Source organism: Amphiprion ocellaris, chromosome 19 (genome assembly GCF_022539595.1).
Source record: "Amphiprion ocellaris isolate individual 3 ecotype Okinawa chromosome 19, ASM2253959v1, whole genome shotgun sequence".
NCBI lineage: Eukaryota > Metazoa > Chordata > Actinopteri > Pomacentridae > Amphiprion > Amphiprion ocellaris.
Genome location: NC_072784.1, coordinates 24,880,509 through 24,895,791, shown reverse-complemented (window position 1 = coordinate 24,895,791; position 15,283 = coordinate 24,880,509). Strand labels below are relative to the sequence as shown.

At 38.8% G+C, this 15,283-nt stretch overlaps 1 protein-coding gene across 1 annotated transcript; it reads left to right on the top strand.

The window, feature by feature from the left end:
* The first annotated feature begins 863 nt into the window (after nucleotides 1-863).
* On the top strand, nucleotides 864-14,597 carry desi1a (desumoylating isopeptidase 1a). Its single transcript, XM_023284959.3, has 6 exons — nucleotides 864-1,047; nucleotides 1,801-1,822; nucleotides 2,328-2,397; nucleotides 7,186-7,295; nucleotides 7,560-7,682; nucleotides 11,916-14,597. The coding sequence occupies exons 1-6, from the start codon at nucleotides 957-959 to the stop codon at nucleotides 12,004-12,006; spliced, it is 507 nt and encodes a 168-aa protein (XP_023140727.1). The 5' UTR covers nucleotides 864-956; the 3' UTR covers nucleotides 12,007-14,597.
* The last annotated feature ends 686 nt before the right edge of the window (nucleotides 14,598-15,283 follow it).

Here is a 15,283-nt window from a genome sequence, read left to right as displayed (position 1 = left end):
GACCCAGTTCAGTGTCTGGAGCTTTAAATCAAATTTTAAATATGTACCAAACACAATAAAATGGATTATCACCATATGGGACCATTAAGGTCTATGCTGCCAGTATCTACAAGATTCTGTATAAAAATATAGCTTTGTGCTTTTAATGGATCTTTCTCTCTTCCAGTTTTTACAAAACTGAACAAAATTAGAACACTATATTGTTTATTTTGTCACTATATTTTATTTTATTGTTGGGTTTTGACACTTTATGGTGCATTTTTCAATTTAGTACATGTATTCATAGTACATTTTACACTTTATGATGTATTTTGTGTCTAAGTATACTTTTCTTTTATATTTATTTTATATTACTACTTTGGTTGTAGTCACTCGACGCCTTCTAGTTGCTAATTAGTTCTATTCTATTCTATTCTATTCTATTCTATTCTATTCTATTCTATTCTATTCTATTCTATATTGAACATATATGATTTTTTAGGTTATAATTAGTACTATCCATGTCCATGACTAATTTGTTTCCATTTTTCTGTTCTCAGTACCATCAGTATTATGTAAATTAATGACAGTTCCTTATTTCATGTAATACTGTAACACTAACGAGATATTTATTTGCCCGTGACACGCCATTTAATCATTTTATATGCGCATCAAAACCTACGGTGAGATGTATTCATAGAATACTGTCAAGTCATTCCAACACAGCCGAAGCATAGCCGAAGACACACAGACTCCTCCAAAATAAAACAATTTATCACGCAATCCTTCGACACGTTGATGAAACTCCTCATTAGGGTATTTGATTTTGAAAGCAACTCAAAAGTTCACGTTTCTAAACGTAATGACGTCATTCTGAACGTGTAAAAGCCCCCAGTAACCTGTGTGTTGTCAGAGGTCCGTAGCTTTAGCGAGCTAACAGTTAGGGAAAAAAACAAGCTATTTTGCGGATTTTAACTATGGATAAAAATGCGACGCGATATAATGTACAGCTTTACATTTACGACCTGTCGAGGGGGATGGCTCGGAGCCTTAGTCCCATTATGTTAGGTAAGTATCCTGCCGGTAAAATCCGAGATGCTGCCCGGCCTTGTAGACGAGTAAGTGTTGATAATAAACACCGGCAGGAGACGCCTTCATTGGTGCTCATTATTACCAGAGTAATGATTTTTGGTTTAGATATGAAGTTCAAGTTCTTTTTACTCATTTGTTCTGCTAATAAATGAAAAAATGCTTGATTTATGTCCGAGAACCGGTTAATGTGGGTCGCTGTTGAACGTCAAACCGCTGTTGTTGTGACTATCCCCAGTTGACATGGACGTGTTTCCTGAACAATCACCAGGTGTTAAACACCTGACAGAATGACAGTGATCTATATGGATGAAGCAGAATGCTTGCAGAGCTGATCAGTAGCACAATGAATAAAACGGTGGTCTCGTAATTTTATCGCAGGATTACATGGTTTCGAATCCTCTCACCTACTTGAAAAATACGTGTTTTTTATTTCGGCCCGCACGTTTCTTTTAACTGTCTGTAGATGATATTTACATGGATATAGACTTTATTAAGTAGTGATGCCGACGTTTTTCGGCGAGGTCTTCTTTATCTGGTATCTTTATTTCACGTAAATCCAGGTCTGATCGTGACGAATCTGCGGACGAAACATCTGGAGACGGAAACTATCACCAGTTAACCTGATCACCAGTTAAACTGGAACACCGCCTCTTTTGTTTATAACAGCTGCTTCCAGAGGAGCTCATCTGCTTCCTCCTTTTCTTACTGTGTTTTCTCTTTCTGTTGCAGGGAAGCAACTGGATGGTATATGGTGAGTCTGAGCTTCTGAGTCATAAAAAAAATCGCTTGTCATGTAGCGTGGGGATCCATCAGATGTAATCCAGTGACTCATTTCTGTTCAGGGCAGATACCGGAAGCATGAAAGCACAGGGGAGTGTTAAAATAGCTCCAGTTGCTGTGTCTGTTTATGTTCTTATTGTCATTTTGTGGTCGTTTCTTTGATTTTATTGAAAGTGTGTGAAATCAGAAAGTGAAATATAATTACAGAGAGATAGTAAGGATAGGCCACAATAGATTTGCAACACTTAAAACACTTTATGTCACTTTTCATATTAATCAAACATCTAATATGTAGTCAAGTGATGCCCAAATGCATCAATCTGTATTAATTAAGCTATTTCATGTAATAAATGCTTTGTTATTTGGTAAAAACATATTGCTCCAAGTTGTAATTTTACATAATGCTGTTTAACACCGAGTTGTTCCTACATAGATTTATCCCTGCAACAATTTTGTGGTTTTTACTTATTTCCCAGGCACACAGCTATAGTGGCATATGGTGATGAGTTCTTCTTCGGAGGGGAGGGGATCTCCAGCTGTTCACCGGTAAGAATCTAACTAGAGGGACTAAAAGGTATCATCAAAATAAGCTCACGATGGAAAATGTAGACCATCTACCTCAAACTGCTGCACACGTACAGAAGATAACAGACTCGTACTGTTTCCAAGCGACACAAAACCTCTAGACTAGTGAGACAGCCTGCAAACCAAGAAGTAAGACAGATGAATGCCCTAAAGGCACTTGGTTTTATTTCTATCACAGTGTAGAGTTCTGTTAAAATTAAAATCCTAATTTGTAGTCTGACTATCAATGCTTTCTGGCCCAAATCTGTTAATAATCTTTAAATAAGTGTAATTTGGACTCATATTGTTTTGGTAATGGCTACATAATTTGATGAAACAGCTTTCTCTCAACAATTCAATTCAATTTTTTCAATTCAATTTTATTCATATAGCGCCAATTACAGTCAAATGGTCTCGAGATGCTTTACAGAACCCATATGCCTGACCCCCAGAGCAAGCCAAAAGGCGACAGTGGCAAGGAAAACACCCTTTTAACAGGGAAAAAAACCTCGAGCAGAACCCGGCTCTAATGTGGGGGAACCCATCTGCCTGCTGGCCGGGCGGGTTGAGAGGGACAGAAGAGGTAGGGAGGTAGAGATAGAGGGATACAGATAGAGGGATGGAGGTAGAGGGTTAGAGGTAGAGGGTTAGAGGTGGAGGTAGAGGGATAGAGGTAGAGGGATGGAGATAGAGAGGTGGGGGGGACACAAGGACCATAAAACACACAGTTTAATACATGCACGATAAGACAAATGATACATGCAAAGTACAACTAACATGGAAACTAATTATAGTTTACTGCTATGGTGTACGGCTCTAGCATTAAATATACTACATATATAGCTGGTGGTAAATTCAAAAATATGTAGATGAGCAAATCAAGTATAGTAAGGGCAATGCAGAGTAGATTGGTGGGAATGGGCAGCTGGAAGCAGTGGGCTGGAGGAAGGTCAGCAGCAGCATCCCACAGATGGAGATTAGGCCAGTTGGTGGGAGAACAACCACACATCTGAAGCATCCAGCTCTGGGACCAGGGAGACTCGGAGAAAGGAGACAGGGAGAAACAGAGTGAATGTAATGCAATAATGGTATATATAGTAAATACATAGGTAGTTAGAGAAGGGCTCAGTGCATCAAGAGAGGTTCCCCAGCAGCCTAGGCCTATAGCAGCATAACTAGGGGCAAAGTAAAGGGACATCAAGAGGGGAAGTCAGTTGTGCAAATGAAAACACCAGCTCACCCCGTCAGGGTCCCCCAGTCAGCCCTAACTATAAGCTTTGTCAAAAAGGAAGGTTTTAAGCCTGGTCTTAAAAATAGAGAGGGTGTCTGCATCCCGAATCCAAACTGGGAGCTGGTTCCACAGGAGAGGCACCTGATAACTGAAGGCTCTGCCTCCCATTCTACTTTTAGAGATTCTAGGAACAACAATTAAGCCTGCAGTCTGAGAGCAAAGAGTTCTGCTAGGATAATATGGTGCTATCAGGTCTTTAAGATATGATGGAGATTGGTTGTTAAGAGCTTTATATGTCAGAAGAAGGATTTTGAATTCTATTCTAGATTTAACAGGAAGCCAATGAAGAGAAACCAATATAGGAGGAATATGATCTCTCTTGCTAACTCCTGTCAGTACTCTGGCTGCAGCATTTTGGATCAGCTGTAGATGTTTCAGAGAGCTTTTGGGACAACCTGATAATAAGGAATTACAGTAGTCAAGCCTAGAAGTAACAAATGCATGGACTAGTTTTTCTGCATCACTCTGAGACAGGATGTTCCTGATTTTCACAATATTTCTCAGGTGGAAAAAGGAAGTCCTACAGATTTGTTTTATGTGTGAGTTAAAGGACATGTCTTGGTCAAAGATAACGCAGAGTTTCCTCACAGTAGTACTGGAGGCCAATGTAATGCCATCCAGAGTAACTATATGCTTTGAAAGCAATTTTCTAAGATGTTTGGGGCCAAATACAATGACTTCAGTCTTGTCTGAATTAAGTAGTAGGAAATTATAGGTCATCCAGGTCTTTATGTCCTTAAGACAATCTTGCAGTCTGGCTAGCTGATTAGTTTCATTTGGCTTCATAGATAAATACAATTGAGTGTCGTCACCGTAACAATGGAAATTAATACAGTGCTTCCTAATACTATTGCCTAAGGGAAGCATGTATAATGTGAACAGTATTGGTCCTAAGACAGAACCTTGAGGAACTCCATGATTAACCCTAGTATGCTCAGAAGAGTCATTGTTGACATGCACAAACTGGAACCTGTCTGATAAGTAGGATTTAAACCAGTCCAGTGCTGTCCCTTTAATGCCAATAGAATGTTCTAGTCGCTGTAATAAAAGTTTGTGGTCGATTGTATCGAATGCTGCACTAAGGTCCAATAAAATAAGTATAGAGACCAGTCCATTATCAGACGCTATGAGAAGGTCATTAGTAACTTTCACCAGAGCTGTTTCTGTGCTATGATGAAGCCTGACTGAAACTCTTCAAACAAGCTATTCCTTTGTAAATGTTACCATAATTGATTTGCAACTGTTCTTTCCAGAATTTTAGAGAGAAATGGGAGGTTGGAAATTGGTCTGTAGTTGGCTAAAACATCTGGATCTCGAGTGGGCTTTTTAAGTAAAGGTTTGATTACAGCAACCTTAAAAGCCTGTGGTACATAGCCTGTTACTAGAGAGAGATTAATCAGATCTAACATTGAGGAATTAATTAAAGGTAAAGCCTCCTTGAACAGTTTAGTTGGGATAGGATCTAAAAGACATGTCGATGGTTTGGATGTAGAAACTATTGAAATTAGTTCAGAGAGATGTATGGGAGTGAAAAATTCTAAATATCCATCTGGTCTTACAGCCAATTCTAAAGCATCTGTACTCGATGATACATCTGTGACATTTGTAGGAAGGGCCAGATTCATTTTTTCTCTAATCGTAATAATTTTATTTGTAAAGAAGATCATGAAGTCGTTACTGCTCAAAGCTAAAGGAATACAAGGTTCAACAGAGCTCTGACTCTTTGTCAGCCTGGCTACAGTGCTGAAGAGAAACCTGGGGTTGTTCTTGTTTTCCTCTATTAAAGATGAATAATATGTTGTCCTGGCATTACGAAGAGCTTTTTTATAAATTACTAGACTATTTTCCACGCTACATAAACTTCCTCTAAATTAGTGGAATACCACTTCCTTTCCAGCTTTTGGGACACCTGCTTTAAAGTCTGCAACTGGGAATTATACCAAGGAGTAGGTCCTCTCTGAGATAGAACTTCAGTCGTAAGGCTGTCACTGTCCACGTCAACATGAATGTTGAAGTCACCCACAATAATGACTTTATCTGAGCTGAGGACTAAATCAGATAAAAAGTCTGAGAATTGAGATAAAAACTCAGAGTACGGAGCAGGAGGACGATATACAACAACAAATAAAACTGGTTTCTGAGCTTTTAAATCTGGATGAGAGAGACTGAGAGTGAGATTTTCAAATGAACTGTAGCTAGGTTTAGGTCTCTGGTTCATTTTTAAGCTGGAGAGGTAAATTGCTGCCACTCCTCCTCCTCGGCCTGTGATTCGAGGAACATGACAGTTAGTATGACTAGTAGGAGTTGATTCATTTAGACTAACATATTCTTCCTGCTGCAACCAGGTTTCAGTCAAACAGAACAAATCAATCTGGTTATCAGTTATCAAATCATTTACTAACAGAGATTTAGACGAGAGAGATCTAATATTTAACAGACCACATTTAATTGTCCTGTTTCTTCGCTCAGTTGAAATAGTGGTATTAATTTTTATTAGATTTTTATGGTTACTATGTCTTTTGTTTATTTTTGAATTGTTTAATGTATTGAATTTTGGTGGTCGGGGGACAGACAGTCTCAATAAAGCTAACTGAATTACTGGAGGGTGACAGCTGAGAGGAAACTGCAGAGAGGTGTGGAAGACTACAACTCTGCATCCTGGTCTGAACTCTGGGTTGTCATGCTTTAGGAGTTCTAATAAAATCAGCCATATTTCTAGAAATGAGAGCTGCACCAGCCAAAGTGGGATGGATGCCGTCTCTCCTCATCAGACCAGGTTTTCCCCAGAAAGAGCTCCAATTGTCTATAAAGCCAACGTCGTTTGCAGTGCACCACGTAGACATCCAGCGGCAAAACAACGACATGCGGCTAAACATATCATCGCTGGTCAGATCAGGCAGGGGTCCAGAGAAAACTACGGAATCCGACATGGTTTTGGCAAAGTTACACACCGATGCCACACTAACTTTAGTGACCTCCGATTGGCGTAACCGGGTGTCATTACGGCCGACGTGAATAACAATCTTACTGTATTTACAATTATCTTTAGCCAGCAGTTTCAAATTTGCTTCTATGTCGCCCACTCTGGCCCCTAGGAGGCATTTAACGATGGTCGCTGGTGTCGCTAGCTTCACGTTTCTGACTATGGAGCTGCCAATGATCACAGTTGGTTTCTCAGTCCAGACAAAAATAAACTGTGCATTTGTGGAAACTAATTTCAGTTTTAGATTCATGCATTTTGGTGCTTTACTGAGTGTTTACAGTGCTCATCTTCCTGGTAATGAAAACCATGTCACCTTCTGCAATTAATGATGTGTTTATGGTTTTTGTTTTTATTAATTTCAGTCCAACCTCAGATTTTTGAATTCTGCAAGTAACAAAAGACTAAGACACTGTTTCAGATCAATGAGACCAATTTTCTGTAGGTCTGATGTAATATTTCTGGTTTGTGAGATGTTTTCTTTGTGTGTGTTTGTCAGGGTGGGACTATGCTGGGGCCTCCAGACACAGTGGTGGAGCTGGGTGAGACTGAAGTGTCTGAGGAGATCTTCATGGATTACCTCTCTTCCCTGGGAGAAAGCACATACAGGTGACTAGATCTTTGCTTGACTAGATCCTTGCTTGTACTGTATCTGAGATGTATGTTGCTTTGGATAAAAACATATGCTAAATGTAATTGTAGAATTGTAGGTCTTTTTCACACCACTTTCCACTCTCACTCATACAGGAAAAGAACTATTTTTTATGTAACTAATGTGTCATGTCCCAAAGCAGACGCATGTTAACATGACATGTTGTAAGAAACCTTAAAAAGGAGGGAATCTTGACACTCTTCTGTTTTCTTTTGGTTCAGAGGTGACAGGTATCGTCTGTTTGAGCACAACTGCAACACTTTCACCAACGAGGTGGCTCAGTTCCTGACAGGCAGGCCCATCCCCTCTTACATCACTGATCTTCCGTCTGAAGTCCTCTCCACGTGAGTGTGAAACTCGGTCTGTCGGCCAACCACCAGTTCAGTCGAGTCAATGGTATTAATATGTCCCTGCTCACCACTATGCACCACACAACCAGGCCTGTGTCCTTTTAAAATCTAGACACTTTCTCAGTGGCAAGTCCTTCAAAGTTTAACTTGAAAAGATAAATTTATCATTGTGCTTCTCTGCCCTCAAGTAAAATGAATTGCATATTAGTTATATTTACATATGAGCTCATAAGGTGTCACATAGGGTTTATTTTAATAAATATTCCATGTGTCTTGCTCAATGCTGTCATACAGTCTTCAATAAGGATGCACAAATTGCAAACTTGGAGCTTAAATAGTTCACAGGATATAACCCTCAGAGGAATTTTGTTTTTACTGCGCACTAGACCCGCTTTAAAGGCTCATTTTGTTCCCTTTTTAACTGTCACATGGCCAATCATAGCAGAGGCACAAGTTTTACCACAATCTCACTGCTGACTTAGAGAGGACAGGCAACTGTCTGCTGCTACAATAGTGATCAGGCTCAGAGTTTGCATCGTAGCTGATAGGCACTGATCATATTTCAAAAACCTTCAGAAATTTACTACACAGGTAATAATTTTCTATGAAGGTGCCCAAGTGCATGGAAGCAGGTTCAGAGTATGGTAAATGTTACCTTAAATGTGGTGGTTTTCTCAAATACTTTTGTTGGGACGATATTGCTGTGCTTTTTCAGGAGGTCATGCAAATCTATCTGTTAAATGTAAAGACTTTAAAGCAAAGCACTTTAACCATGCTCGAAAACAATTTTAATTATTTTTTACTATTACTGATTATTACTAGTTATTTGTAATCAAGGATTCTTTTTTTTTTTTTTTTAATTTAACCTTTATTTAACCAGGAGAGATCCAGTTGAGATTAAAAACCTCTTTTTCAAGGGAGTCCTGGCCAAGATAGGCAGCAGCAAACACAAAACACAGTTATGAATTTACACAGTTAAGACATGATTAAAATACGAAAAAGAAATAAAAAAAAAATAATAATAAAAAAAAAAAACAATAATAAGTGTACAAGCAAGTTATAAAAAACACGTGCAAGCTAAGGAAATGGCCTCAAGAACTCGCAGTTTTGATTTAAAGGCACTCAAAGAGACTAACTCAGTTAATTTGAAGTCTTTCTGCAGCCTATTCCAGGCAAAAGGTGCAGAATAAACAAAGGCCTTTTTACCCAGCTCAGTACGAACATGTGGAACTGAAAGCAACAGATGATCTTGTGAGCGGAGCGAGTGAAGATCACAACTTTTCTGTGCAGTTAAGGAGCAAATGTAGGTAGGCAGAAGTCCAAGTATTGCCTTGTATATGAAAATATACCAATGATGGGTCCTTCTGATGGCTAGTGCTGGCCATCCCACCCGAGAGTATAACTCGCAATGATGTGTTGACATTTTACAGTTCGTAATAAACCTCAACGAGGCGTGGTAAACAGTGTCAACCATTCGAAGACTTTGAGCAGAAGCATTCATATACAAAAGATCTCCATAATCCAACACAGACAAAAACGTTGCAGCGACAAGCCGCTTTTTTACACTAAAAGAAAAACACAACTTGTTTCGAAAATAAAAACCAAGTTTTAGCTTCAGCTTCTTTACAAGATTTTCCACATGTGGCTTAAAAGTGAGGGAGTCATCAATCCAGACACCTAAGTATTTATACACCTGAACCACCTCTATTTCATTTCCCTCTAGCGTGGACACTGAAGGAATAATTCGTGGACACTTCCTAGAGTTCGAGAACAACATTAGCTTAGTCTTGTCTGCATTGAGAACAAGTTTCAAGTGGAGTAATGAGTGCTGGACAGCAACAAAAGCTTTCTGCAGGGATTCAACAGCCTGAGCAAGAGTTGATCCACAGCAGTAAATAACTGTGTCATCAGCATAAAAGTGCAAATTAGCATCTGACCCATTTATACCCAGATCATTTATATAAATAATGAATAAAAGGGGACCTAATACAGAGCCCTGTGGCACCCCCTTGTGGACATTAACATATTCAGAGCACAGACCATCATATTTAATGCACTGAGTCCTATTACTGAGGTAGTTTGCAAACCAAACAACTGCGTGCTCCGAGAGTCCCGAATGAAGAAGTCTAAGTTTTAAAATATCATGATCAACAGTGTCAAACGCTTTCGACAGATCAATAAAAAGTGATGCACAGTGCTGTTTCTTGTCAAGAGCAACAATAATGTCATTTATCACTTTCATTGCAGCTGTGATGGTGCTGTGTTTTTTTCTGAAGCCTGATTGATATTTTGATAAAACGGCATTGGAATATAAGAATATCTTTACTTGCTCACTCACAAGAGCCTCGAGAATTTTGACCAGCACTGATAGATTAGATATTGGTCTATAATTAGTTAAAACCGCTGGGTCACCTCCTTTTAATAAAGGAAGAACAAAAGCGGATTTCCAAACCGAGGGAATTTCATTTTTTTTCACGATGAGGTTAAAAAGAACTGTAATTGGCACTGCTACAAAATCAGCTGCCAGTTTTAAAAAGTAAGGATCAATTAAATCAGGTCCAGAAGGTTTTCTGTGGTCTAAAGCTTTAAGGGCTTTATGAACTTCCTGAATGGAAAAAGGTACAAAATTAAAAGGCTCACCAGTGTACAGTGGGAGGTCTGTGCAGGGTTTCACAGAGACAGCTCCCATTGACTCAAACAAAGAGCCAGAAGATACAAAATGTTCATTAAAACAATTTAGTACCTCCATTCTGTCATAGACAGGAACCGAATCCTTTAAGACATAAGTAGGTAGAGCCTGAGTGCTCTTGCTCACAGAAAGAGATTTAATAACCTTCCAGAATTTCTGGGGATTATTTAGGTTCTCGGTGGTGACTGATAAGTAGTATTCTGACTTTGCTTTCTTAATTAAAGAAGAGCATTTATTTCTTAGTTGTCTGAAAGCAGACCAGTCAGTGGTAGAGCCTGTTTTCCTTGCCTTGGCCCAAGTCAGGTTACGCTCATGAATAAGATCTGCCAGCTCTGGGGAGAACCAGGGGTTTTCTCGCCCTTTCACCCTGTACCTCTTTAATGGAGCATGCTTATTTACAATTTGCATGAAACTGTTCCTAAAAAATGTCCAAGCCAACTCTACATCAGGGATAAGTCCTATTTTCATCCAATCAATATTGGACAAATCGTGATGAAAGGCTTGTTCATTAAAGTATTTAAGATTCCTCTTATAAATAATACGAGGTTTAGATTTAGGCACCTTCGTGTTTCTAATAGCAGCTACAACACAATGGTCACTTAAGTCATGCAGAAGACACCCAGAGATGAAAATTTATGATGAACATTTGTCAAAATTAAATCAATCAAGGTGGCCTTCTCAGGGCTTTTATGGTTTGGCCGGGTGGGTAAATTGACCAACTGGGTAAGATTAATAGAATCACAAAAAGATTTTAAATCATCAGAAACTGATTTAAGCCAGTCCCAGTTCAGATCACCAGCTAGAACAAGTTCACTATAATTAAGTCTGGATAAAAGATGCTTTAAAGATAGTAATGCGTCCTTGGAGGCAGATGGAGGCCTGTAGCATCCAACAACAGTTATGCACAGGCCTTTAAAAATTTCCACATTCAATGCCAAAAATTCCAGTTGTTTGCAAATGGACTCAGACAGAACTATTGAGGCTTCAAATCTTGATTTAACATAAATAGCAACACCTCCACCTTTCTTAGGCCTGTCAGACCGATAAACATTGTATCCATTTATGTTAATATCTTTATCGGTAATAGATTTGGTAAGCCAAGTTTCAGAAATTACAACAATATCTGCATCTGTTGATTTAACCCAAATCTTAACCATGTCCATTTTGGATAACAAGCTACGCACATTAAGATGAACTATTTTAAGACCAAACAAGGATTTAAAATCAGATGGTGTCTGGATACCCTGCAACTCCGGACCAGGGTTAGGCTGCACATTACCAGATAATTCTGATAACAGGTTTTGGAAATTTAAATAACAAAGAAATGTATTGACATGCCGTTATTTCTGATTAATTGAAAGAGAACTTTTCATCATTTCTGCTTTAGTGTTGATACGCTGTGAGAGAGAAGCAACTGTGTCATAGCCAAAGTAGTACATTATTAAATGAATTTGTTGTACTGCGATTCTGTTCCAGAAATTAACAATACCGATAATCATCCAGCCAGATAATGTCAGATCTCTTCTTTCCATCTCCAGACCATTCGGCCAGATACTGCGACCCATTCTGGACTCCATTCACATTGCCCCTCCAGGAGGTAACGTCATCAATGGGGGTAGAAACATCTAATCTGAGAGCAGCAGAGTGTTCTCAAGGTCACTTCCATTGTAGTCAGTCGGTGACAAGTCTCAAACTTATTTTCTTTCTTTCTGTATATAAACTACTGACTAGAAATGAATGGCTTATGACTTGCGGCAGGAAATCACTGCCCATCTCAAGGTAGTCACTTGACATCAAATTAAAGACCAGGTTATTTAACTCTTTATGAAAGTAACAGAGTGCATTTAATCAAGTTTTATGCAGAAGAGATTTGAGAAACTGCAACATTATTTAAAGTTAATTATTTTGAAGAAACTGATAATATAAAAATACAGCATATCTGACAGCTGTAATAAAGCCACCTACAACATTAAAATACCTCTTGCACATTAGTGCATTAAGCTAACTGAGTATTTCTCTACTTGGGTACAACATACTTCTCTATTTTTAAGTTAAAAATTAAAGTTTTTCCTGCATTTTTCTCTGTATTAATTAAATGATTCTACTTTAACCACTAGCTTGTTATGCATATCAGTGAATTCAACATATTTGGCTGTCTGTTGTTCTGAGAATCATCTGCTGCTGACTACAGTGGATTTAATCTGAGTATACACTTTGACATGTTTAGTATCGGATTCAGATTGAAGGAAAAGCAGAAGAGCATGGCTGATTCTTGGAGAGTCTTTTAATGTCAATCATTTTTTTTCATTTTGCACTTTTATGTATTGTTTTTGTTATTTTGTAGCTTTTAGTTCATTTTCCACCAACATTTTTTTTGTACCTGTAATCTTTGTCTCTACTGTTTGTGTTAAACTCATTTCTATTTGTGATCGCCTACTTCTGTTATAATTCCATTTGTCACAGAGTCCATGATGCGACATATAGCAGGTGATTGATGCCTAACTTGCACAGAGGCTTTTAAGATTGGAGGCAACACAGAACTTGTTCTAATGTGTATACCTCTATAGCAGGACTGGGATCAGTTCACTGTAAATTCTCTGTATATGCAAGCAAATCTTGGCTGTCATTAGCCCTGTTTGATTACAAAATCAAGCAGGGCAAGATCAAACATAGGGCACACAGTTGCCGCCAAATAACCTCCCACACAATTTTATGAAAACAAACAAAAACACTGCATGTTTGTTTATTTCTGATTAGGCTGTTTTAACAGATTGTGCTTTCTGGTTTTAAATCTACTCTTTTTCTGAGGTTTTTTTTTTTTTTGCCTTTTGGCTTTATTAGATAGGTACAGTGTAGAGGTAGACAGGAAAGTAGGGAGAAGAATGGGAGTAAGACATGCAGTAAAGGGCCATGAGCAGGAATCGAACCCGGTTCATGGGTTGCCCGCTCAACCAGTTGAGCTATCCGGGCGCCCCTTTAAATCCACTCTTGCTTAATTGAAAGTGAACCACACCACAGTCCTGTTAGATGACAGAATTTGTCACAGGTGCCTCTTCACATGTGTTACCAGCTCCAGAGGGAGATGCCGATCATAGATACATTTTTATATATAGATATATTTTTAAGACTGCATGTGTTCCAGATGCCATATGAATAATTCTAACTAATACCACATCCACGGAATAATTTTAAGATAAAGGTAACCATATGCGGAGCCATATCCTGTACTTTTAACCTAATAACAACAAGCTTGAGTCCTTTAAGAGCTACCAGAGTGTGTTTGAAATACAATACCCCTCTGTGCCTTCATTTCGCTCTGCTCAGCTACAGTCACACTGTTGGGAGTTGGCATGGTTATCATATAGCACATATGGTAACTTCCAATGCAGCCTGCATTAACAATCTGACACCTTTATTTATAAACCTTTAATACACAAACTAGGGGAAAGGAGTACGATGGAGCTTTCAACAGTATTCATACAACATGTGATGCACTCCATGTATAAAATGTAAAATATTGCAGATTTAACAACATCTAGATCCAGCAGGCTGCACAGCCTATAATCTCAGTGCATTATACACTGCACTCTGCCATCAGTAAGAACACATAGCTGTCTAATTTTATTATAATGCCGGAGATAATATGTTTTAGGATTTATCTGATGAAGACACACTCAGAAACCACAGTGAACCTCACAAGCCTTTCCCTGCTTAAACAGTGCATCTGACGATAGAAGCACAGAAAAACTCATTTAAACAATGTGACTGAACCAGCATTAACTTTCATAGTTTTCTCCTGCTTTTAATCAAACCCTACACAGACTCGGATCTGCAAGCTTTTCAAATCTTTGTTTTCAAGGTTAACCTGATCTTTGAAAATATTTGGCTACTTTTAGAGAACAAATTGAGACCAATCCCCTTCAAGAGGCTCGAAAGCTCAGGTGAATCTGGGTTTCTGTAATTTTGCCTTCTGCTAACCAACTAACTGACATGCTTACCTGCCGCTGAAATGTATTGCTGCACAAGTCACCCTTTGTTGCTCTGATGTACGTTGTTGCTGACTGCTACTTGTAATGTGAAAATTGCAACAGATATTTATGGATATTTTTTCCCAATTCAAGAAATATAACTGTGGTAGGTATATTTATGCATATTGTTTGTATTGTTTGTGCAATCGTTTTTTGTAAATACTACTGATACATAAAGCCATTGACTGCAAATTTGGGTGTCTATGGCCTGGTTTTTGATGGCTGTTTTTAGAAAGTTTTCAACTTAGTGTCACTGTCATGCACACACAGATTTATGGAATAAAGTTTCAAGGATCAGAATATTGCAGAAGTGCAAGTTGTTGGTGACTTTGATCAGTTAAATGTAAAAAAAAAACTTTGGAATAAAGGAGCTGGTGAAAAATGAAGCGAAAGGAAGTAAATAGAACCCATGCAGCAAGCAGTTATGAAGAATGACTCTTTATTCAAATGCTAATGTAGTATGACTTTTTCACTTCATAAATGAAAAAAAAATTGTGCAATTTTTAGGAACCTATTTACAAAGGTTCAGTCTCAGTAACTCATTAGGCTCTAATTGCCTGACTTCATAGGCTTTTTGGGCCTGGCTGGCTCGGGGGTCACCTGAAGCAGCTGACAGGTACCGGTCGGCCAAAAGGGCTGCAGCTGCGACAGTTGTGGAAGCTAAAACTTGGGTGTGGGAGGAGTTTGGGGAGGCTGTGGAGAAAGACTTTCGGTTGGCGTCGAGGAAGTTCTGGGCACACAAGCCTACAGTGGCATCCTTTTCTCTCATGTTGCCAGACTGAACTGGCTTGACACCACACTGTGCCATCAGTTGGCAGAAGATTACCTGGAATTGCCCTGCAGTGGGGTTATTGTTCCAGCTGCCTTATAGGGGAAAC